The 26220-nt window shown below is 39.4% G+C and overlaps 1 protein-coding gene across 3 annotated transcripts in view; it reads left to right on the top strand.

Moving 5' to 3' along the window:
- The window catches only part of PPP4R1 (protein phosphatase 4 regulatory subunit 1), a 66602-nt gene that overhangs the window by 26657 nt on the left and 13725 nt on the right, over nt 1–26220 (top strand). For 2 of the 3 annotated variants that reach the window (XM_026456000.2, XM_026456001.1), the window contains 6 exons: nt 547–705; nt 7222–7349; nt 14687–15213; nt 21780–21952; nt 23239–23334; nt 25658–25843. In XM_026456000.2, coding sequence (XP_026311785.1) covers nt 547–705; nt 7222–7349; nt 14687–15213; nt 21780–21952; nt 23239–23334; nt 25658–25843 — 1269 coding nt within the window. The remainder of the gene's footprint in view (nt 1–546; nt 706–7221; nt 7350–14686; nt 15214–21779; nt 21953–23238; nt 23335–25657; nt 25844–26220) is intronic. The other variant, XM_026456002.2, reaches the window with a different exon arrangement.

The following is a 26220-nucleotide window of genomic DNA, read 5'->3' as shown; positions in this document are numbered from 1 at the left end:
TAAGTTCAGGGGCAAGCGCTTGTATAACATTAAGCTATGATTGTTGAGAGTGCTTTTGCATAGCCAGTCGAGTTATAAATTAGATGTGATTTATTGAAAATTGTTGAGTATAAATACTAATAGATCCTACTTTTTAAGACAATCCAATATTTAAAATACTGAGGCCAGGCTTGATGGCTCACACCTGTAATCCTAGCACTTTGGGAGGCCAAAGTGGGCGGATCACCTGAGGTCAGGAGTTTGAGAACAGTCTGGCCAACATGACGAAACCTCATTTCTACTAAAAATACAAAAATTAGCTGGGCGTGGTGGCACATGCCTGTAATCCCAGCTACTTGGGAGGCTGAGGCAGGAGAATCGCCTGAACCTGGGAGGCGGAGTTTGCAGTGAGCTGGGATCGCACCACCTCACTCCAGCCTGGGTAAAAGAGTGAGACTCTGTCTGAAAACAAACAGACAAAAAAAACAAAGCAGGAAATGAAAGCAAAGTAACTAATGAAATCTGCTATCTTTATCCAACTAACAAGACTCTTTCCTTTTCACATAGCTGCCCAGATTTTTCCAGCTTTGTTCTGATAATGTATGGGGAGTCCGAAAGGCTTGTGCTGAATGCTTCATGGCAGTTTCATGTGCAACATGTCAAGAAATCCGACGGACCAAATTATCAGCACTTTTTATTAATTTGATCAGTGATCCTTCACGTTGGGTAGGGTTTTGATTATCACTTTTGTAAAATAATACATTTGTGTCCGTTTTAAAGCAAACATAAGTTTGACCTCATAAGAAATAACTTATAATTTAAGATATATTATTTTTTATACTTTTAGGAATAGACAGTAGAAAGACTCCTATATTAACAGTTTTTATGTTTTTTTGTGACAGGACAAAAGTTTCTTGACAAATTTAAGTCCTGTTTTTTATTTAATTGGCATGACGTATTATGTTAATTAATTTTTAGATGTTAAACCACTTCCGTCTTTGGAATAAGTCCCACTTGGTCATAGTGTATAACTCTTTTTATATGTCACTGGATTCAGTTTGTCAGTATTTTGTTGAGGATTTTTGTGTCCTTATCATGAGAGATATTAGTCTGTAGTTTTCTTATGGTGCCTTTGTCTGGTTTTGTTGGAGTAATAATGGTCTTATAAAATGTGTTAGGAAATGTTCCCTCCTCTACTATTTTTGAGGAGAGTTTTTCAAGAATTGGTATTGATTATTCCTTAAATGTTTGGTTGAGTTCAGTGGTGAAGCCGTCTGGGCCTGGGCTTTTCTTTGCCGATAGTTTTAAAATTCCTAATTCAGTCTCTTCACTTGTTATAGGTCTTTTGTGTGTTTTTTTCCTGAGTCAGTTTTCATAGTTTGTATCTTTCTAGGAATTTTGTACATCTCATCTAAGTTACTTAATTTTGTTGGTATATGATTATATGTAGGATTCCTTTATCATCTTTTAATTTCTGTAATGTCAGTAGTAATGCCTCTTCTTTCATTTCCTATTTGAGTAATTTGAGTCTTGTCTCTGTTTCTTGGCCAGTCTGCTAAAGGTTTGTCCGTTTTGTTGCGCTTATTAAAGAATGAACTTTTGGTTTACTTGGTTTTCTCTATTTTTCTATTATTCACTAATTTCCATTTTAATCTTTATTCTCCCTTCTGCTTGCTTTCAGTTTTCTTCTTTAGGCAGAAGGTTAGGTTATGGATTAGAGGTCGTCTTCCTTCCTTCTTTGAGTTATCATCTGGGGTAAATGGCTTTCAACCTGAAAAACTTAATTTAGTATTTCTTGTTAATATGGTTCTGCAAACAGCTGTTTTCATTTATCTGTGAATGTCTTTATTTCACCTTCGATTTTGACAGACAGCTTTGCTTCATGTGAGATTGGGTGTGTTGTGCCACTGCCTCTGACCTCTTCTGCTTCTGCTGAGACGTCAGCTGTTAATCGTATTGGGGTTCCCTTGTAAGGGATGTGTCATTTTTCTCGTTGCTTTCTGGATTTTTCTCCTTGCGTTTGACTTTCAGAATTTTTACTGTGTTATATGTGTATGTGCAGCTCTTTTAGTTTATACTAGTTGGAGTTGATTGAACTTCCTAGTTATGTAAGTTATGTTTTTCTATACATTTGAAAAGTTTTGAGCCAACATTTATTCAAATATTTTTCCTTCTCTTCTCTCCCTGTAATATTCCTATTGTATATATGTTAATGTGCTTAATGGTGGCCTATATTTCTTTGAGGCCCTTTTCATTTTTCCTCATTTTTTCTCCTCTCTATTCTTTGGCTTGCATAATCTCTCTTGATCTATCTTCAGTAGATCAATTCTTTGTTTTGCCAATTCAGATCTACTGTTGAGCTCATGTATTGACTTTATTTTAGTCATTGCACTTTTCAGCTGTAGAATTTCCATCTGGTTCTTTTTTATAATTTCTCTTTATCGATGTTATACTCTAGTTGATGCAGCACTGTCCCCATACCTCCCATTACTTCTGTAATCATCATTTCCTTTGGTTCTGTGAACATGTTTATAATAGCTACTTTGAAGTCTTTTTTTAAGTCTGAAATCTAATTGCTCTCACCATCAGTTTCTGTTGCCTGTCTCTTTTATCCCCTTAATGTATGGAGTTTTTTTTTTTTTTTTTTTTTTTGCCTGCCTTGTAATGTTTTGTTGAGAGTTGAACATTTCAGATAATATATGTAGTAACGTTGATACTGGTTGTCCTCGCTCCCCCATGGGGCTTGTTACCATTATTTGCTTGTTTAGTGACTGGCTGGAATGCTTGAGTGAAGACTATTTCTCCATTCTAGGAGGTACAGCTTTGGGTCTGCCCACAGTCACGCTGGTATGACAGGGGCTTGGTGGGTATGGAAGGGCAGCAGCCTGAGGTTCCACTGGCTTCTTTCTCCTGGTGAGGACTCACCACCCTGTGAGCTAGACCAGTGGCTTTTGGGGCCCCAGCCTTTTCAGTGTGCCACACCCAAAGGAGGGTGGAAGAAAGGAGCCTCACCCCTTAGCTGCTGTCACTCAGGACTGGATCTCAGCATCAGGTAGCTGGAGCAATGCAGCCTGTGCCCAGGAGCTGCGGGAGAGCAGACCCCAGTGTGCTTGGCCACAGCACACTGCAGTCTCACACCTCACCTCTCTGGAGGTAGTGTAAGGAGGAAATGGTCGGCCGGGCGCGGTGGCTCACGCCTGTAATCCCAGCACTTTGGGAGGCTGAGGAGGGCGGATCACGAGGTCAGGAGATGGAGACCATCCTGGCTAACATGGTGAAACCCCATCTCTACTAAAAAATACAAAAAATTAGCTGGGCGTGGTGGCGGGTGCCTGTAGTCCCAGCTACTCGGGAGGCTGAGGCAGGAGAATGGCGGGAACCCAGGAGGCGGAGCTTGCAGTGAGCCGAGATCGCACCACTGCACTCCAGCCCGGGCGACAGAGCGAGACTCTGTCTCAAAAAAGAAAAAAAAAATAAGAGTCTCAGCTTTTTTACGATGTATACTACATTTTGTCAGTTTTCTTGAATTAATATCCCTTCATTTGCTGCTTGCTCCTAGGGTCATTTCCAGGGGCTTTGAATTATTGTTTTATAATTTTCACTTCACCGGGAAGTGGGTCAGCTGAGTGCCTCACACGGTCATGGCAGAGATCAGTCTCAGGACCGTTGCATATTCATTCCCAAAACAAAATTGACGTAGAGGGCAAGACTGGTTAAGCCTTGATATTATATTAATGTTTTTGTTATATCCTGTATCGGCTTGTTAGAAAAGATTAGCATAGCTTACTTAAAGTTTTCTCAGTGAAGCTATGTATTTGGTCATTGTTTGGATTGGTAACATGCATTAGTTCCTATTAATTTGAGAATATGGATATGTCAGTCATTTTAGAGATGTATAGCTGTTCCTTGGTATCCATGGAGGATTGGTTCAAGGACCCCTTGTGGATACCAAAATCTGAGGATACTCAAAAGTCTCTGATATAAAATGGCATAGTATTTGCATGTAACCTATGCACATCCTCCTGTACACTTTAAATCATCTCTAGATTACTTATATCTAATACAGCATAAATGCTATGTAAGTAATTGTTATTCTGTATTATTTAGGGAATAATGAAAAGGAAAAAGTCTGTACTTGTTCAGTACAGATACAGCCAGCATGGATCTAACTGTGTTTTCAATGTGCAATTAGTTGAACCCACAGAACCTGTGGATACAGAGGGCGAACTATATATGCTGCACCTGTCTGAGAAAAATATGTATCTTGGCCGGGCGCGGTGGCTCAAGCCTGTAATCCCAGCACTTTGGGAGGCCGAGACGGGCGGATCACGAGGTCAGGAGATCGAGACCATCCTGGCTAACCTGGTGAAACCCCGTCTCTACTAAAAAATACAAAAAAACTAGCCGGGCGAGGTGGTGGGCGCCTGTAGTCCCAGCTACTCGGGAGGCTGAGGCAGGAGAATGGCGTAAACCCGGGAGGTGGAGCTTGCAGTGAGCTGAGATCCGGCCACTGCACTCCAGCCTGGTCGACAGAGCGAGACTCCGTCTCAAAAAAAAAAAAAAAAGAAAAAAAGAAAAAGAAAAATATGTATCTTATGGCTATTTTACACACACATACGCACACACACACACGTAAAAACTATGCCTGTTTAGTTGAAAAAAAAAAGACAAAATAGTCTTTTGTCTGAACAATGTTAAGCCATTTCGGGAAGGTTATAATCTACTGTATTATCTCTTCTCAAAAGTTAAGATTGGATTAAAAGTTACTTTTATTTCTGAAATTCTTTAATATTTATTCTTTGAGTGACTTTAGGGTTTTTTAGTGGTTTCCAGAACCTTTGTTTAAAATCATTAGGTGTTTATTTCTTAAAGTCATTGAAACTAGTAAAAGCAGTAGCTTAAAGGCAGTTTATTTTGAGGAATAGCTCAAAGTAGAAATATTTTTATAGTGTTGGAAAATTACTCAATTACAGGCAGTGGGGTGTGTTGGAGAGTTAAAATTGGACTTTAGTCCTGATTTCATTGTAACTGTAGGGTAGCATTGAAGAAGTCATTTTATTTGGATTCCAGTTTCTGTTTTTGTGAAATCAAGGAGGTAGATTAATAGTAGGATTTAATTAACTCTTACTAGACACTCTAAGGTGAAACTTAAGTTTCATGAAACTTTTTTCATTCTAATCTAACAACAAGGTAAACTAATGATTTAGATAAATTAAGTTTTCTATGTCCTTTATTGGGAATAAGCTCAGAGATTTAACAATATTCAGAGAAGATTAAATTCATGCATACAGTGTTAGAAGTGACCTTTTATCCTTTTATGGAAGTAATGTTTGGTGACTTACGAAGAGGAGAAAACCCTTAGTTTACACACATACGAGCTATTCTTTTCACTCTTGTGTATATAATTCTAGCCTTTTTAAAAAACCAACTGAGTCATTTCTTATATATGCTTCTCCAAGAGTAAGTAAGTACTAATAATAGGTATGCTTTACATTTATTTGCTTTTGTAAAAATCATGCTTACTATATAATTATCTTAAACTTGAAAAAGGTATTATGCCTTTTTTTTTTTTTTAAAGGAAAGGAATGCTAGCCAGGAGCAGTGACTCACACCTATGATCCTAACACTTTGGGAGACAGAGCTGGGAGGATTGCTTGAGGCTAGGAGTTCAAGACTAGTCTGGGCAGCATAGCAAGGCCGTATCTCTGCAATAAAAAAAAGAAAAAGTAACTGGATGTGGTGACACATGCCTATAGTCCCCAACTATTCATGAGGCTGAGGTTGGAGGATCACTTAAGCCAAAGATTTTGAGGCTGCAGTGAACCATGGTAGCACCATTGTTTTCCAGCCTCCACCACAGAGCGAGACCTGCCTCAAAGGAAAAGGAATGCTAAACTTCAGGGAAATTGGTGTGTGGCAAAGTCAAGGTTTTAGTAACATACCAGTTTTCCCATTGTTGTTGCCTTTGTCTGATTGTGTCCATCCATCCTTCCTTCCATAAAACTTCTCGTTTTCAAAAATATGACATGAAGTGAAATTCTGTAACTTCTTCTTTTTTTTTTTTTTTGAGATGGAGTCTGGCTCTGTCACCCAGGCTGGGGTGCAGTGGCCGGATCTCCGCTCACTGCAAGCTCCACCTCCCGGGTTCCCGCCATTCTCCTGCCTCAGCCTCTCGAGTAGCTGGGACTACAGGCGCCGCCACCACACCCAGCTAATTTTTTGTATTTTTTAGTAGACACGGGGTTTCGCTGTGTTAGCCAGGATAGTCTCAATCTCCTGACCTCGTCATCCGTCCATCTTGGCCTCCCAAACTGCTGGGATTACAGGCTTGAGCCACCGCGCCCGGCCTCTGTAACTTCTTTATCACCCCTCCTACATGAGAGAGTCATCGAGAACAATAGTTTATGCTTCGAGATCTTTGTGACATATATTTTAAGTTAACATTATATTTCTGGTACATCAGTCTTGCTTCCTTGTAGTGAACAAATTAAAGTCTTTCCTACCTGAAAGCATTAAATGTATTTATCACATTTTGTTGACTTTATTGATTTTTATGTTCTTTGTGGCACTCTTGGTTTTCCTTATTCTTTTGTTCTTGAGAACACAGCAGGACTTTCTTTAGTTTTGTTCTGTGCAAATGTTTCATAGTATCTCATACTTAGATTATCATGGTTCAGACATTCAAGAGAGGATAAAAACAATTGAAAGTAAAACAGATCAAATAGGGATTTGTTTGTTTCGTGTGTGTGGTGTTTGAGGGCTTTTTTTAGACAGTCTTGCTCTGTCACCCAGGCTGGAATACAGTGGTGTGATCACGGCCCACTACAGACGTAGCCTCACGGGTTCACGTGCTTCTTCCATCTCAGGCCCTGCCGAGTAGCTGGGACCACAGACATGCGCCACCACGCCCTGCTAACTTTGGTATTTTTTGTAGAGACTGGATTTCGCCATGTTGCCCAGGCTGGTCTCAAACTGCTGGACTCAAGCGATCTGTCCAGCTCGGCCTCCCAGAGTGCTGGGATTACAGGCATGAGCCACTGCGCCCAGCCAGAGAAAATAGCTTGTAAGAATGTTTCAATCCTAGCTAAAGTTCTGAATTTGGGCTTCCTTTAGAAAAGCTTTATTATTATCCTAAACATACTCTGGCATTTGAAAGTAGATTATTAAATATATATAATGTGTGTGTGTATAATTCTTTTTAAAAACAATTCTTTTATTAAATTGTCCTTTTTCTCTTCCTAGGTTCGCCAAGCAGCTTTTCAGTCTCTGGGGCCTTTCATATCTACTTTTGCTAATCCATCTAGCTCAGGCCAGTATTTTAAAGAAGAAAGCAAAAGTTCAGAAGAGATGTCAGTAGAAAACAAAAATAGGTATAATTTTAAAACCGTTTTCTGATTTTAAAACTTTGTTTTCTAATTGTACTGCTTTTAAACATTATTTCCACTATTCTGCAACAAATGTTATTTTTTTGATAGTTTGCTATTTCTCTTGAATATAAAAATTGGCGAATATTTTTATAGAGCTTTTTTTAAAGTGCATTTGTTTGTTAAGTATCTCTTTGGTTACATATCGAATGAGTAGATGCATGTAACACAATTAGGTAGTTGCCTGGCACATAGGAAACTCTAAATGGTAGATTATGACTTTTAAAAAAAAGTTTATTTAATACATTATTTACCTAGTCAATCATTCATTGATATCTACAATATACAGGATAATTGTTATACACTGTGAAGTATTTTGTTTTTTGCTTTTTAAGGAGTAAAACTTAATTTAGAAATAGGTTTTATTGTCCTTTTCTGTCAAATAATTTAGTTGTGCATCTTGGATTCTCTGTCAGTGGTGATTGTAATCTGTCAGTTCAAGGAGAAAGCATTGGAATGATTAACACCAATTTAGTATATTTATTAGCCAGTATATCAGTTTTAAGTATATCAGTCTCATAGGGAAACCAGAGTTTTTTTTTTTTTTTTTTGAGACGGCGTCTCGCTGTCGCCCAGGCTGGAGTGCAGTGGCCGGATCTCAGCTCACTGCAAGCTCCGCCTCCCGGGTTCACGCCATTCTCCTGCCTCAGCCTCCCAAGTAGCTGGGACTATAGGCGCCCACCACGTCGCCCGGCTAGTTTTTTGTATTTTTTAGTAGAGACGGGGTTTCACCGTGTTAGCCAGGATGGTCTCGATCTCCTGACCTCGTGATCCGCCCGTCTCGGCCTCCCAAAGTGCTGGGATTACAGGCTTGAGCCACTGCGCCCAGCTAGAGTTTTAAATAAAGCTTAAAGAGTCAACTGGGATTTTTATTTTTAAATGTTTTTACATCAGAATTTTTCTATTTAATTTAAATTTTTAGAATTTATTATAATATGTATTTAGGGGAAAAACTAATTCAAGCCTAACTTATTAGTATGTGGGAAATGTACACAAACTTTTACAGTCATGCACTTTGTACAAGTTTTTGAAACAGTCCCTGCTCTAATGCTTGAGTTACCATAGTGTCTTTTCCCTCCCTTGTCATGATGTTAATGGACATTTTCTTCTGTAGGTCTTGATACTGTGCTATTTGCTTTCTTGGTGTTTTGATTTGGCAGTTCTTCTTTCTTCTCTGCTGCCTTGTTTTACCTTTTTGCCCGTTCTCCTACTGTCCTGCTGAATAGCCAAACAAACCTGAGGTACTGTTTTTTGTAAAGGAAGAAAATCACTCAAACCTGTCTTCCTAGCAAGCAAAGTCTGTCAGTTTTTTTGAAAACAGGTGCTGCAAGGAGTTTGACAAAAGTGATGATGGTGGGTGGGGAATTTTATCTATTTTTCATGTTTGAAATCAGCATACTTAAATTACTTGTGTATACTGAAGACTATTACATAACTTTTGTTTTAAAATGTGAAATGGGTCTAGTAAGTCAAACTATAAATTTACAGAGAATTATATAGGACGAGTTGGTAAACTTTCTTCTCTTTCACAACTACTCACTCGGCCTTTGCAGTGTATAAGCAGCCATAGACATTACATAAATGGACAAGCTTAGCTGTGTTCCAGTAAAACTTCACTGATCTAAACAGTGTGCCTATCAAGGCCATGTTTGCTGTCTACCGGTGTGTAGCATTATTGCAAGAGCTATTTAAAGGCAGTTTAATTTCTTGATTCTTCTTCCATTGTAATAAGGTATGTCTTAATGTCCAGGCAATACTATTTGTATTGCTGATCTTCAGTAATATTATTAGAGCTTATTAAATTATGTTAAGGCCGGGCGCGGTGGCTCAAGCCTGTAATCCCAGCACTTTGGGAGGCCGAGACGGGCGGATCACGAGGTCAGGAGATCGAGACCATCCTGGCTAACATGGTGAAACCCCGTCTCTACTAAAAATACAAAAAACTAGCCGGGCGAGGTGGCGGGCGCCTGTAGTCCCAGCTACTCCGGAGGCTGAGGCAGGAGAATGGCGTAAACCCGGGAGGCGGAGCTTGCAGTGAGCTGAGATCTGGCCACTGCACTCCAACTCGGGCAACAGAGCAAGACTCCGTCTCAAAAAAAAAAAAAATAAATAAATTATGTTAATGATATGGTAGGCGGAAGAGAGCATTCCTGGCTAAGGAAGGAGTTATGTAAAAGCTTTTATATTGTAAAAGCTTTTGCACATTTTGACATTCTATCTTTATAAAGAAGTAGTACTATATATTATTAAATCTCAGAACCATTAGTTTGTTTGCCCTCCCTTAGATAGCACACTGGCATTTGTCTTAAGCTGTCTTAAACTGTTGTGGTGTTAAGATTGATTGATTGATTATGCAAAAGTTAACTGAGCACCTACTACGAACCAGAAACTTTAAGTGGAAAGATAGAACTTAGTTTCTGTCCTCAAAGTTCTCTTAGTTTCTTAGATTCAGGTTTTTCAAACAATGTCTTACAAAGTAAGAAAGTTTTTGGCAACATATTTCCACCAGTGTTTATTGTATAGTGTTTCATCTGACCCTAGAAACGTTTACTATCACTTCATTACTGTTTGAAGCATGTATTGATTCCAAACATCTGACTTACACATCAGATCTTCCACTCACCCTGGATCAGGCTATTAATGCTTCTTTTAAAGTGCTGATAAAGCCTGCTTCACAGAAGCAGAGTTGAAATACTCAAATCTGCATTTCGAAAGTATGTAAAATAAGCATTCGTTATCACATTGTTCTCTGAATGCACCATGTTCTCTTAATTCTCCCTGTTTTTGTACTTGCTGCTCTCTGGGAAGCTTCTTGTTCCATCCATACCCTCGTGTAACAAAGTCCTGTCTTAGACTCACTGACTTGTCCAGGAAGTACAGAGCTTTTGTCTTCGTTATCAGTAGCGCTGTGAGCACTATTTTAATCCTATCCTTTTGGCTACATATTGGCATCTATCATCAGTAGCCTCCCGGCCGTGCATTGTGGCATCCAGCTCCTCCCATTGTCTCTGCTGGGACTTGCCCTTTGGTGCACATATTAATCACGAATGAATTATTCTAGGAAAATACGGATTTGACCTCAAAAATCTGAAATAACTAAACCACTTTTGCTGGGGTTTTCCAGTTTAGCTTAATGCTAACTGTATGAAAAAAAAATATTAGCACAAATTTGGAAATATTTCATGAATGCTAAAACTTCATTGAGTTAATTCACAGTACTTGGAAGATGTATCCTGGAGTGTGTTTGCTTTTATCTCAGGATACAATACCTCTTTAGCCAGATGTTCTACAAGTCATTTTCTCCTTGAAATACCTGTAATTAATTTTCTAGGCCCATAGTCTCTAGTAAGGAACTCTGAGGATATTAATTGCAAACTTATGTAGGCACCAAAAGACACTTAGATTCCCCCTTAAGTAGGTGGTTTCCGGACTGCCCTCTGATGCTCTTGATACCTACGTCTCTTAGGAGACAGGGTAATTCTCATTATACAGAGTCACAAAGGGCCTCAGTTTTCAAAAAAAATTTGTCTTACACAATAGCTTTTCAAAGTCTGACAATTAGGAATATCAGAATTTTAGCATTGGACAGCTTGATTTTGCATTGACTATTACACTTTACCAGGAAAAATTTGAATTTAGAGAATTTATACTTTTGACATTTTTGAAGCCATGCGTGCTATAGTTCTATCCAGAATTTAATACTGTACTAGGGAAAAGTTCGTCTTCTAGTTTCATTGTAAGAGTTTTAAGTTTGGACAAACTAACAGGTTTACATTTATCAGACAAACAGTTACTTGACCAGTCATTCTCCGTTCATTTTTGCAGCTGAGAATATTAAAATTTAATTTTAATACAAAGGTGAGATAGTGATCAAGGAACTTCAAGCCCCTGTAATTCCATCACTTTGGGAGGCTGAGGCAGGAGATTCGCTTTAGCCCAGGAGTTTGAGGCTGCAGTGAGCTATGATCATACCACTTTACACCAGCCTGGGCTACAGAGTCAGACCCTGTCTCTTAAAAAAAGAATAAACAAAAACAGAGGTTCATTATATTTATTAAATAGTACATATGAGGTCTTACAAGTTTTATCCATTTGCTCTTCTCTTCCCCGTTTCTGAACAATACCTTATTACAGACTTAAAATTTTAGTTTGAATGATTTCAGAAATTTTGCAAGAATATCACAAAGAATTTCATATATCCATCTAGATTTTTCAAATACTGTTTTACCATATTTGCTTTATTCTTTTGTTCTAAACTCTTTGAGAATACGTTTTAGACATGATATTCTTTTTACCTTTTTAAAATAGTATGTATTTCTTTAAAACACAGATGTTAGTATGTAACTGTAGTCCAGTTACCAAAATTAGGAAATTAACATTGATACAATACTGTTAGCTAATCTGTAGCCTTTATTGAATTTAACCAGTTGGCCCACTAATGTTCTTTATAACAAAAGGGAAAATTATATATTTTTTAATATGGGCAAAATGGGAAATATGTAATTCATAAACGTATAGAAGACACATTTATTTTACATAATAGCACTAGTTTCAGGAGCTCCTTTGGGAGAGAGAAAACATCTTACAGGTTATCTAGGTCAACTCATTTTTATGAATAAGGAGTAAGTGAGGAATCCTAGAAGTCATTGAAAGGCTCAGAGTTTTATATTAACATAGTGCCAGTGTGAGAGTAAGAATTTAAAGTCTAGTTTCTTCACACTTGTAAATAATTGTATTATATATGCATACTATATATATTGTAGTTACAAGAATAGAAGAAAAATACCAAAATTTAAAATGCAGTCACAATGTGTTATGTTTTCAGATGACTTAACAAATGTTTTTGTTCATCAGTATTTTAAAAAATAATCACGCCGGGCGCGGTGGCTCAAGCCTGTAATCCCAGCACTTTGGGAGGCCGAGACGGGCGGATCACGAGGTCAGGAGATCAAGACCATCCTGGCTAACCCGGTGAAACCCCGTCTCTACTAAAAAAAAATACAAAAAAACTAGCCGGGCGAGGTGGCGGGCGCCTGTAGTCCCAGGTACTTGGGAGGCTGAGGCAGGAGAATGGCGGGAACCCGGGAGGCGGAGCTTGCAGTGAGCTGAGATCCGGCCACTGCACTCCAGTCTGGGCGACAGAGCGAGACTCTGTCTCAAAAAAAAAAAAAAAAATCACCTGTTTGTGAAAATATGGTTTTTAAAACAGCAGTATGATGAGAGGGAACTTCCTAATTTCATGAGAATGTAGATGGTGACTGTGGAACTGGGAGCCCATGTAGGTATTAGCATCACCCTCCTTTTGCACAGTCCTTTGAAGTCTCCGTTAAACATGTTTTTTATGTGTATTTGAAGGCACACAGATGCTTTTTTCTGTATTCATCTTACGAATTTACTTACATATCCACCCATCCTTATTTCCCTTCCATGTTTTTTTGGAAGCAACGTCTCTTCACCTGTTCAATCTATTCCTCTGTGTTTTTGAAGCCCATATTCTTTCCTCTTCTCAGAAAGACATTGCTTTATCAGTTATTCCATCAATCTCTGTGTCTCCAGTTCCTTCATCTCTTTTAACCTATTTTCCTCAGCCTAAAAATATGCTCGTTATGCTTTTATACAGGAAGAATGCCTTCACTCTTTGTTATTCTATGCAATTGTTGTGTTATTCTTCATTAATACTTGCTGCCTCCGAGTGTGTCAGCCCCACACATCTGAGTTGATGACCTCCACCTCTGTCTCAGTCTTTATCTCTTTCTCATAGATATCATCACCGAGAACCCAACATGGATAGCTAACTCAGCCTATCTCAACCTGAACTCATTAGCTTTCATGTGAAACTTACTTGTTACCTGCAGCATGCAATAAGTGGAAAAGTCCTGTTAGTTTTTGCTGCTGTTTGAATGTGTTCTTCTGTAGTCCTGAAGACACTACCTCCATCAGAACATCATCACTTTTCACCTGCGCATCTGTAATTCCTGCCTCCTATCTTACCTCTCAACTCCTTTTCTACACTTCCTCCAGAACGGTCTTTCTGAAACAACAGATTTGTCAACAGTTTCCTTAACTTCTACGTGATTTCCTGTGGTCCAGGATGAACTCCGGAGGTCTGCTGGTCTGGAATACGGTGGTTCCTGTCATATCTTTCATCCTTGTCATCGATCATTTCCTCATTGCTGATTCCTGAATGCGTCGCACCTTGTGTGCCACTCCGGCCTTTGCATGTACTGTTTCTCCTTTGGATGCTTTTTTCTTCCCCTTAGCCCCATAAACATGTATTGGTTCTTCTGAGCACAACTCATAAACATGTATTGGTTCTTCTGAGCACAACTCATGTCATTTTCTTGAAGGCCTTTCAGTCTTCACTCCCATCCCCTCCTGTGTTCAGTGTGCATGCATCTGTGCTCACCACCCTGTCTAGCAGCCATTTGCTGGTACATGTTCACTTTTTCTGTTTGCCTCTAGTTGTAATCTCAAGAGCAAGAGCTACATCTCATTCACATTTGAATCCTCAATACTGATTTAATTTCCTGGCTCTTAGTAGGTGCTCAATAAATGCTTGTTAAATTTAATTGAATCAAGTAATAACACTTACAGTCGTATTTTAGATCATAGATGGCAGTAATCAGTGGACTTTAATGAATTTGTACCAGCTGTCCTTATCAGTTAAGTTATGACCTCATTTTAGGAAAACCTTGGGGAGTAGAGATGAGTATTTTAGAAGAAACAGAAGTAATATTTACATTCAAGCAGATTTTGATATATTTTGTGAGATAGCAAATAAGTATCTTTCCTACTACTATCTTAAAATTTTTTTAAATTTTCGTTGTGTAATGTAAGCAAATAGGCTTTAGGTCTCAGCTTTTCAATATGTCATTGGAGTAGAGCGGCAATACAAGTAATCCTAAAAATAAAATAATTTAAATATTGTTGTGTATCTTAAAATGATTGTACGAATTTCTGTTTCCACTACTTTTCTTTAGTTATTTATTATTGAAATTAGCATGGTATTATAGAATCCCAGGATTCTTAAATATTACCTTCTCTAACTAATACATATTGCTTGACTATCTAGACTTATACTTAACTGGTATTTACATCTTTGAACACAGAACAGCTGATGGAGAAAGCAGCATTATAAATAATGTACATAAACTCAGTTTGTGCAGATAATCCATAATTTTTAATGTTTAACTTGTCTAAGTGCTATATGTAATATCTTTCATCAGTTTTTTTAAAGTAATTATCCTTATTGTTTTTTTTCCCACCAAATAAAATAATAAAAGGACCAGAGATCAAGAAGCCCCAGAGGATGTACAAGTCAGGCCAGAGGATACTCCTTCGGATCTCAGTGTTAGTAATTCCAGTGTCATACTGGAAAACACGTTGGAAGACCGTGCTGCTGAGGCATCCGGGAAGCCTCTAGGTGAAATCAGTGTTCCACTGGACAGCTCTTTACTTTGTACTTTGTCTTCAGAATCTCACCAGGAAGCAGCTAGTAATGAGAATGATAAAAAACCTGGTAACTACAAACCTATGTTGCGACCAGAAGTTGGCACCAGTTCACAAGATTCAGCTTTCTTAGATCAGGAATTGTATAACTCCTTCCATTTCTGGAGGACTCCTCTTCCTGAAATAGATCTAGACATAGAGCTGGAACAGAACTCCGGGGGAAAACCCAGCCCAGAGGGACCAGGGGAAGCATCTGAAGACCCTGTGCCCAGTTCTCCAAACATCACCATGGCCACCAGAAAGGAACTGGAAGAAATGATAGAAAATCTAGAGCCCCACATTGATGATCCAGATGTTAAAGGTATGGAAGTCAGTCAAGTTCTTTATTCTGAAATTGATTAAAAATATTAGTGTCTATCTTAAAAATTTCATTTCAGAAAAAATTGCCATTTAATGATATATTATGGATGGGGCACAGTGACTCATACCTATAACACCAGCACGTTGAGAGGTTGAGGCAGGAGAATCACTTGAGACCAGGAGGTCGAGACCAGACTGGGCAACATAGTAAGACCCCCATCTCTACAAAAAATGAAAAATTAGCCATACATGGTGGCACATACCTGTAATCGTAGCAACTTGGGAAACTGAGGTGGGAGATCATTTGAGCTTAGGAGGTTGAGGCTGCACTGAGCTGTAATTGTGCAGCCTCGACCTCCTAAGTTCAAATGGTGTCAAAGGATCATGCAGTGATAGTTCTCCAGCCTGGGCAACAAAGTAAGACCCTGTCTATTAAAAAAAAGAAAAAGGTAGTATGACCACCATCAGGTATCTCTAAATTCTCTTGATAAATACAATTAATCTGATTTTCAGGAAATTTTTTATTTATGATAGGCTCATCATTGCATTCCTTACTGTGATTTTATTTGTTGATAAATCACTCTCTTTGAAATCTTCGGTCACTCAAACAATGCTTTACAGTTTTAAAGTTTGGGCTCTGCCTTAACTATTTTGCACAGAGACTCATGACCTTCTTGTAAGATAGCAGTAGACGCAGTCACTCTTCTGTGGAAAGACTGTAGAATGTTCATTGCGCCCGCTGCACTGCAGCCCGGGCGACAGCAGGACTCCTTCTCGGGGGTGGGGAGGAAGAGACCGTCGAATGTTCACAGCAGGCATAGTCAACTCTTGATGAGTGTTTAATGTCTTTACAGCTTTCACCTTTCTGTTTACATTTTATTATTTACCAACTTAAGTTTATTAAAGTTTATCGAACTTCAGTGACTCTGAATTTTTTTTTTTGAAATGGAGTCTCGCTCTGTCACCCAGGCTGGAGTTCAGTGGCACTCGATCTTGGCTCACAGTAACCTCCGCCTCCTGGGTTCAAGCAGTTCTCCTGCCTCAGCTTCCTGAGGAGCGTGGATTACAGGCACATGCCACTGCACCCAGCTGCTTTTTTTTTTTTTTTTTGAGACACAGTCTCACCCTGTCGCCAGGCTGTAGTGTAGTAGTGCCATCTCGGCTCATTGCAACCACTGCCTCCCGGGTTCAAGCGATTCTCTGGCCTCAGCCTCCCAAGTAGCTGGGACTACAGGCATGTGCCACCATGCCCAGCTAATTTTTGTATTTTTAGTAGAGACAGGTTTCACCATGTTGGCCAGGCTGGTCTTGAACTCCTCACTTCAGGCAGTCCGCCTGCCTTGGCCTCCCAACATGCTGGGATTACAGGTGTGAACCACCGTACTCAACTTGTTTTATTTTTCTTAAACCATATATGGAAAAAAGGATTACCAGTTGTCCTTAAGCTGGTTCTGGGAGCTCTCATTGTATTATAGTACCTGCTAGTTCTCTGACATAGACTGGTCACTTAAATATTAATTGAAATATGGAAAGAATTGCTCTAAATTTTTCTTTCAGTAAATCAGTGAAAAGAAATATTCATAGGTTGCTTTTTAAAAAGATGTACATGCATACAAGTTTCTTGATATGACTTTGTGTTTCAGAAGGTATCTAATACTCTTTGTACTGTAAATTTACTAGCTGCAGTTGAGAGAGTTCAATACAAATAACAGGCATACCTTGGAGATACTGCTGGTTCAGTTCCAAACCACTGCAAAAAAGCAAATATTGCAGTAGAGTCATACAAATTTTGTGGTTTCCCAGTGCATAAAAAGTTATGTTTACAGTCAAGTGCAGTGGCTTTCACCTGTAATCCCAGTTACCTGGGAGGCTGAGGCAGAAGGGCAGCTTAAGGCCAAGAGTTTGAGACCAGTTTGGGCAACATAGCAAGACCCTCATCTCTAAAAAGATTTTGAATAGTAGCTGGGCATGGTTGCACACACCTGTAGTCCCAGCCACTCGAAAGGCTTGAGGTGGGAGAATTGAGTCTAGGAGTTGAAGATTTCAGTAGCTATGATCACACTACTATACTCCAGCCTGGGTGACAGAGTAAGACCTGGTCTCAGAGTTTTATAAAAGTTGTGTTGATACTATACTGTAGTAAGCGTATGATAGCATTTTGTTTAAAAAAAAATGTACATACCTTCATTGAAAAATTACTAAAAAATGCTGATGATCATCTGAGCCTTACAGAAGTTGTAGTCTCATTGCTGGTGGAGAGTCTTGCTTCAGTGTTGATGGCTGCTGACTGCTCAGGGCAGTGATTGCTGAAGGCTAGGGTGGCTGTGGCAATTTCTGAAAATAAAACAGCATGGAAGCTTGCTATGTCAGTTGACTCTTCCTTTCGTGGAAGAGTTATCCGTAGCTAGCAATGGTGTTTGTTGGCATATTACCTGTAGGAGACATCTTCTTTCAAAATTAGAGTCAATCTTCTCGAACACCACCACTCTTTTATCAATAGGTTTATGTAATATTCTAAATCTTTTGTTGTCATTTCACCAATGTTCCCAGCGTCATCACTAGGAGGAGATTCCATCTCGAGAAACCACTTTCTTTGCTCATCCTAAGAAGCATTTGTTCAAGTTTGGTCAGGAGAGCCGGATATAGTGACCATGTGCCTGTGATCCCAGCTGAGGACAGGAGAATTGCTGGAGACCAGGAGTTCAAGGCTGTAGTGGTTATGATTGTGCCTATAAGTAGCCACTGTACTCCAGCCTGGAAAACATAAGAAGACTCTGTCTCTAAAATTAAAACAACAAAAAACATTTGATTATAAGATTGTAGCATTTCAGTCACATTTTCAAGCTCCACTCCTAATTTTAGTTCTCTTGCTATTTTTACCCTGTCTGCAGTTACTTCCTCCACTGAAGTCTTGAACCCTTCAAAGTCATTTATGAGGGTTGAAATTACCTTGTTCCATACTCCTTTTAATGTGGATATTTTGACCTCCTCCCATGAATCGTGAATGTTCCTAATGGCATCTGGAGTGGTGAATCCTTTCCAGAAGGTTTTCAGTTTACTTTGTCCAGATGCATCAGAGAAATCACTATTTATGGCAGCTATAACTTTACAGAATGTATTCCTGAAATAGTAAGACTTGGAAGTTGAAATTACCTCTTGATCCTTGGGCTGCAGAATGGGTTTTGTGTTAGCAGACATGAAAACAACATTCTGTCCTTGTACACCTCTGTCAGAGTCCTTGGGTGACCAGGTGTATTGTCAATGAGTTGTAATAATTTGAAAGGAATATTTTTCTAAGCTGTAGGTTAGGTCCCAACAGTCGGCTTAAAATACTCAGCAAACCTTGCTGTAAACAGATCTGCTCTCATCCAGGCTTTACTTTTCCAATGACAGAGCACAGGCAGAGTAGATTGAGCTTAATTCTTAAGGGCCCCAGGATTTTTGGAATAGTAAATGAGCGTTGGTTTTAGCTTTTTTTTTTTTTTTTTTTTTTGACAGCGCCTCACTCTGTCACCCAGGCTGGAGTGCAGTGGCGCAATCTCAACTCATTGTAACCTCTGTCTCCCAGGTTCAAGCGATTCTCCTCCCTCAGCCTCCCAAGTAGCTGGGACTACAGGCACGCACCACCATGCCTGGCTAATTTTTTTTGTGTGTGATGGGGTTTCACCAAGCTGGCCAGGCTGGTTTCTCACTCTTGACCTCAGGTAATCCACCCACCTCAGCCTCCCAAAAGTGCTGGGATTACACGTATGAGCCACCACTCCTGGCCTGGTTTTAAGTCACTAGGCACATTAGTCCCTAACAAGAGTCACTTTGGCCTTTGGAGCTTTGAAGCCAGGCATTGACTTCTCTTTAGCTAGGAAAGTTCTAGATGGCATCTTCTTCCAATAGAAGACTGTTTTATCTGTGTTGAAAATCTGGGCCGGGTGCCATGGTTTACGCCTGTAATCCCAAAACTTTGGGAGGCTGAGGTGGGTAGATCATCTGAGATTAGGAGTTCGAGACCAGCCTAGCCAACATGGTGAAACCCTGTCTCTGTGAAAAATACAAAAATTAGCTGGGCATGGTGGTGCATGCCTGTAATTCCAGCTACTAGGGAGGCTGAGGCAGGAGAATTGCTTGAACCCAGGAGGCAGGGGTGGCGGTGAGCCAAGATTGTGCCACTGTACTCCAGCCTGGGTGACAGAGCAAGACTCCATCTCAAAAACAAACAAACAAACAAAAAAAAGTCTGTTGTTTGGTGTAGCTAGCTACCTTAGTGGCTTAAGAAATTTTAGCTAGATCTTCTGAATAACTTGGTGCAGCTTTACTTAAGCACTGGCTGCTTCACCTTGCACTTCTGTGTTATGGAGATGGCTCCATTCCTTAAACCTCATGAACCAACCTCTGCTAACTTTCAGCTTTTCTTCTCAGCTTCCTAAACTCTCTCAGCCTTTATAGAATTGAAGCCAGTTAGGGTCTTGCTCTGAGTTAGATTTTGGCTTAAGAGAACATTGTGGCTGGTTTGATTTCTGTCCAGACCACTCAAACTTTCTGCATATCAGCAATAAAGCTGTTGTTCCGTCTTCTTCTGTGTGTGTGGAGTAGCACTTTTAATGTCCTTCAAGAACTTTTCCATCTGCATTTATAACTTGGCTCACTGATGCAAGTGGCCTAGCTTTTGGGCTTTCTTGGCTTTTGAACATGCCTTCCTCACTAAGCTTAATCATTTCTAGCTTTGGATTTAAAGTGAGAGATGTGTTACTGTTCCTTTCACTTGAACTCTTAGGGGCTACTTTTGGGTTATTTATTAATTGGCCCAATTTTAATATTGTTGAGTCTCAGGGAATAGGGAGACAGGAGAGAGATGGGTACAGAAAGTCGGTAGAGCTGTAAGAACACACACATTTATCATTTAAGTTTGCTGTCTTGTCTGTCTTGTACAGCTATTTAGCAGCTCCCAAAACATTTACAATAATAATATCAAAGATCACTGATCACAGATCACCATATCAGATATAACAATAAAGAAAAAGATGGAACTAGTACAAGAATTACCAACATGCAGTACAGAGGCACAGAGTAAACACATGCTGTTGGAAAAATAGCTACGATAAACTTGCTAAATGTAAGCTTGCCAGAGACGTTAAGTTTATAAAAAGTACAGTTCAAGCCCGGCATGGTGGTGTGTGCCTGTAGTCCCAACCACTCAGGAGGCCGAGGCTGGAAGATTGCTTGAGCCCAGGGGTTCAGTGCTTCAGTGAGCTATGATCATGCCTTGTGAATAGCTTTCTGCAAGTAACTCCAACCTGGGCAAAATAATGGGACCTCACCTCTTTAAAGAAAAAAAAAAGCAAAAGTGTAGTATCTACAAAGTGCAATAAAACAAGGTGTGCCTGCACTTTCCAGTGAACAGAATGGATGGGGGATGATACACGCACACACCCACACACCATGCACTTTGTATGGGACAAAACGTTTTAACGTTTCTTTCTTGTACAGTCTATTTTGAGTACTGTTTTGGTTTGGCTTGGGAGTGATCCCAAAAGGGAGTGGCTGAAGTGATTAAAAGGGTTGGTGAAAATTGCAGCGGAAATTCTGAAGATTATGAAAATATTCCACCGCAACTTTTTGTGAGTGAACACGTTCAGTTTTCTTAAGTTAGCAAGCAATGACCTAATGGACTAGAACCTCATCTTGTATGTTTCTTGCATGTCTACTGTCAGACACTTAATATACTTAGATAAGAAATTTTATAAATGTTGCATCTTAATAGATTATCTTAATAAAACAGTTACTGATTGTTTTGTTTAAAATGTTCATATTTTGAACATCGAAGTGGATTGTTACTTGGAATAAATGCTAAGCAATATTTTTTGCTAAATTTCTGATTTATTTGGGGAGCAGGAAGAATCCCTTATCTTGATTTTGAATCACCTTTGTAAGTAAGGTGCAACCCAAAGCATAGGCAATGCTAGTTGCCAGGTTTTTGAAGCCCTGCCTGGTAAGTTGTCCTTTTGGTTTGCTCTAAGCAAGACAGTGCTCATTTGGGATTGTTGTGTTTGGGAGAAGATACAATTCTCATTTTCAAAAAGAATTAGAGAGAAATAAGTAGTAGTAAGATATGAGATGTTTAAATGTAACTGTGACAAGAGTCTTTGTAATCACCGTTGTTTTATATTGGCAGGGTTTGTGTGACTGCTCTTCTGCTAAAATAGCTTAGTAAGTAAGACTTGTCAGTTTGATTCATGCACTACCAAAACATAGTTAACTTTTACTGAAATTGACTCCTTTTAATAAGCTGGAGGCAGCTCCAGCAACTAGATAGCATTTCTCTTTTCATACTAACGCAGAATAATGTACAGTAGCAGATAAACATTTTTAATCTCATGAAAGCATATTAGTTTTCTACTTTTTCTCTTGAAGGACTAATGATTTACCACAGTAGAAATTTTTTTCCAGCTTTTTGATTGCAGTGTCAAAAACGTATATATTTCATTGATAACGTACAATGCAAATGGAGAACAGCCTTGTAAGAATATTGCAATTGTGTTTCTCACTTTGTCCATTTCCTTATTTTGCCTGTAGCACAAGTGGAAGTGCTGTCCGCTGCACTACGTGCTTCCAGCCTGGATGTACATGAAGAGACCATCAATATAGAAAAGAGAAGTGATTTGCAAGATGAACTGGGTATAAATGAGCTATCAAATTGTAAAATAAATCAAGAAGATTCTGTGCCTTTAATCAGCGATGCTGTTGAGGTAACAAACTCAGTAAAGTATTTACCAAGTGAGAGTAGTTTGAATCAGAAGTCTTTCATTGGGGAATAGTTGTAGCTGATCACTTTTAGTTTGTATGTTCTGTTTGTTGCTGATTTTTTAGCTCTTCCTTTTGCATAAAATAATTGTTTTCATCACATCCTGTCCTCGTGACATCAGTGTCATATGAAATGCCTGGAAAAATAAATCCCACTTCTGTCTATATGACCATTTAGTAGACTCAATGTTAATGTAGCTCACTGCAGTGAAATAGTCTTACTGGAAACAAAGCCCTTTATCAAGAATAATTAACTCTTCCCTTTTCTTTTTGGAGAGGTGCTTTGTTTCTGATCGGACCATTTCACTGCAGCAAGCAACACAGTATTCTGAGCAGAAGATCGGGACTTGAGGCCATGTTGCGGAGGGCCAGTGACATTATCTGGACTCTGGAGTGTGAGGGTGGGTACTGATCCTAGCATCATCTTCCCTTTGTACTTATAGCTGTTCTCTGTGATCCTTCCCTAATTTCCTGCTGCATCTCCATCAAGCCAGCATTATTTGGTATCAGTGCTACTTAGCCATTGTTTATATAAATGGGGAGAAGGAATGCACCACCGATTGCCAGAATCGCATGGTCACAGATCATAGTGGCTTGAATGAGAAGCTCAGGAAAGACTACCTGCACACACTGGGGACGGCAAGAGGGTTCTTAGAGCTTTAGCGCATTTCTGTTTTGATTTCTCTTAGACGGCATGTGGTATACTTAGAAATCTGTATGATACCACTGCTTTGGATTGAAACCCTGACTACTTATGGGAGATTTGAATCGTATTAATATATCTGCATCTTAGAAGGTGTTATGTTGTTGTTGTTACCGTTTTTGGCTGTTAACATAATTTGTGAAATTAGATATTAACAGCCAAGAATAGAAATAGAAGAAAAACTGCATATGACACTCCATGGTCTCTAAAACAGTGGATCAAAAGAATCCTCTCAGTACTATTTCATAAATAAGCTAATTTGAGCTGTTTGGACCATTTTAAAATTACTTTCAAATATTGTTTTTAATTAGTCTCATTTTTCTGGAGTTGTTTTTCACACATTTGACAACTTATTCAGCAAGTTAGGTTTAAAGTAGGGAAAGTTCTTAGGTGTGGCTATAAGCTTTTAAAAACGTGAGGAATGTTTATTACTTTTGGCAGTCTTGAAAGGTAAGTAACTTAGTAAGATAGCTTAGATGAAGATGCACAGCCAGGACGGCTCTTTAAGTAGTTATTTTTTCCTAACAGAATATGGACTCCACTCTTCACTACATTCACAGCGATTCAGACTTGAGCAACAATAGCAGTTTTAGCCCTGATGAGGAAAGGAGAACTAAAGTACAAGTAAGTGACCAAAAAATGTGTTCTTTCGGGGGTGTGTTCCTCATTCCTCTTTTAGAGCCCATTTCTGACCTAATTTGCCCCTTCTTTGTGATGAGTGTTCTAAAAATTATGACTAGTGTGTCATATTTTCTATAAGGAAATTGAAATAGTAGAGAGAGGAACATGTAAGCACAAATCCTCCCTTTCCTACCTCTGTGATCCCATTCTTCAGAGTGACCCAGTCACACACCTTGTCTTCCTTCACGTATTTTCATGGACACATAAACATACACATGTGTCCCTTTTTATCATTCAAGACAATGTGGTCATCCCATCCTACCTAGGTATTTCCTCTTGTTCACATTGCCAATAGTTATAAAATACAGCTCGATTTCAGAGATGAAAATATGAAAAAATAGGAAAATTTTGAAGTGCCGTCAGTAACAGACTGCAGGGAAACTGTGCTCACGGAATCATTGGAATGTGGTAGCTGTGCCTTGCCTTGCTCTTCTCTTTTCTAACAGTCTGACCTGGTGATCTCTCCTGTAAGCACACTAGACTCCCTCACCTTCACAGTGGCACAGCCCAGTGTACATGCCACACCTGTGGTCTCCATTATAAGAAGGCTCTGTGGGAGATGCTACTTGTAGTTTCACTTTGATGCTGTAAGAAGTGCTACATTCACCATGACTGTCTAGATGTGTTGTTTGCTTCTAGGACTTTATTATTATTATTATTAGAGATGGAGTCGCACTCTGTCACCCAGGCTAGAGTGCAGTGGCACCATCTCAGCTTACTGCAGCCTCCGCCTCCTGGGTTCAAACAGTTCTCCTGCCTCAGCCTCCCAAGTAGCTGGGACTACAGTTGCAAGCCACCATGCCCAGCTAGTTTTTTTGTATTTTTAGTAGAGACAGTGTTTCGCCATGTTGGCCAGGCTGGTCATGAACTCTGACCTCAAGTGATCCACTCACCTCGGCCTCCCAAAGTGCTGTGATTACAGGCATGAGCCACCGCGCCTGGCCTTAGGACTATATTATTATTGTTAGAAGTAGATTTCCCAGATGAAATGGTGTATTTATTTTGTTGTTGTTGTTGTTGTTAGAGATGGGATCTCAGCTCTGTCACCCAGGCTGGAGTGCAGTTGCGAGATCACAGCTCATTGCAGCCTCGAACTCCTGGGCTCAAGCAATCGATCCTTCTGCCTCAGCCCCCCAGCCAGCTGGGACTACAGATATGCACCGCCACACGTAGCCAATTTTTATTTATTAAAAATGAAACCAGGATTGAAAACAATAGTGTTTTGAAACATGCTTTTCCCCACTTACAGACGTTTTCAGTATTTCAAATCTCATTTTAATGAGTTTATTTCCATTTTCATTTTGTGTGTATGGGTAATTAGTTTATGTAGCTCAAAATTCAAGATACTTAACAGGCATTTATTGACATTCCCTTCTCAGTTTTTCTTCTCCGCTTGTCCATTTTGCTTCCTGAGATGCAGCCATTTTTACCTTTCTTTTATATTCTTCCACAGCTGTATTATACACACCTAAGCAAGATAGTAAATATGTTCTTCTTTTCCTCACATATATACAAATAGTTAGACATGGCACTTCAATTTTGTATGAATAATTGCTTAAATTTTCATCTAAAGAAGACAAGTGTTTATTTTTGTTTTGAGACAGAGTCTCACTCTGTCGCCCAGGCTGGAGTACAGTGGTGCTCTCACGGCTCACTGCAGCTTCCACTTCCAGGGGCTCAAGTGAGCATCCCACCTCAGCCTCCCGAGCAGCTGGAACTACAGGTGTGAGCACCATACCTGGCTGATGTTTTACATTGTTTGTAGAGACAGGGTTTTACCATGTTGCCCAGGCTAGGCTCAAGTGATCCACCCTCCAGGCTTCTCAAAGTGCTGGAATTACAGGTGTGAGCCACTGTGCCTGGCTGGTTTTTGTTTTTTTAATGTTGCAAATCATGCAGAGCACCTGTTATTCTGCATTTGCTGGGTTATAACAAACATTGTCATCTCTGCCTACATTTAAAGGTGCTGGTGTTATTTTAATATGTCTTTTTAATTTAGTAATTAATTCTAATTTTTGTTTGAGCTGAGATGTTACTCATTATTCTCCTAGAGTTGCTTTTATTTGTTCATATATGTTTCCCTTAGCATGTTTTTTGTATCTCTTAGTTATTAGATACCTGAAAATTTGACATTGGTGTTTCTCAGCTGTTTGAGATGCTATGTTAAAAATCTATATATTTAAAAATAATTTTGCCCAATTTATGTCTGAACTTCTCAAAATGCATCTCAACTGCTCAGTCACTGTGGTTTCTCTTTCTCCATTAGGATGTTGTACCTCAGGCGTTGTTAGACCAGTATTTATCTATGACTGACCCTTCTCGTGCGCAGACGGTTGACACTGAAATTGCTAAGCACTGTGCATATAGCCTCCCCGGTGTGGCCTTGACACTCGGAAGACAGAATTGGCACTGCCTGAGAGAGACGTATGAGACTCTGGCCTCAGACATGCAGGTGAGTATAGCAGTTAAAGAATGAGCAGAACGTGCATGTGGAAGGCACAGTGCTTTGCTTTTCATAACCTAAAGAATTTCTGTTCATGTTCTAGCATGTTCTTAGTGTTACAGGAAATTATGTGTGGAAGAGCTTAAGAGTAGTAACACAGCATGTTCTTTTTGCACTGTCAGAGTCCCACAATTGGGCTTCTTCATTGTTATCGAAAGCATTAGAAATTGTTAGCACATTCAACATGCCTACATTCCTAACTTAAAATGTGTTATTATCTAGAGTTTATCTGTAAATTAATTGTTGAGAATATAGGATTTCATTTTTCACCTAGAAATAGTATTATAAATGCTTATTTGATTTTCACACTAGATCTCAAAATATTT

The sequence above is a fragment of the Piliocolobus tephrosceles genome, chromosome 18, assembly GCF_002776525.5.
Source record: "Piliocolobus tephrosceles isolate RC106 chromosome 18, ASM277652v3, whole genome shotgun sequence".
Classification (NCBI taxonomy): Eukaryota; Metazoa; Chordata; class Mammalia; order Primates; family Cercopithecidae; genus Piliocolobus; species Piliocolobus tephrosceles.
The sequence above is the reverse complement of the archived record's forward strand: the minus strand, read 5'-3'. Positions and strand labels throughout refer to the sequence as shown.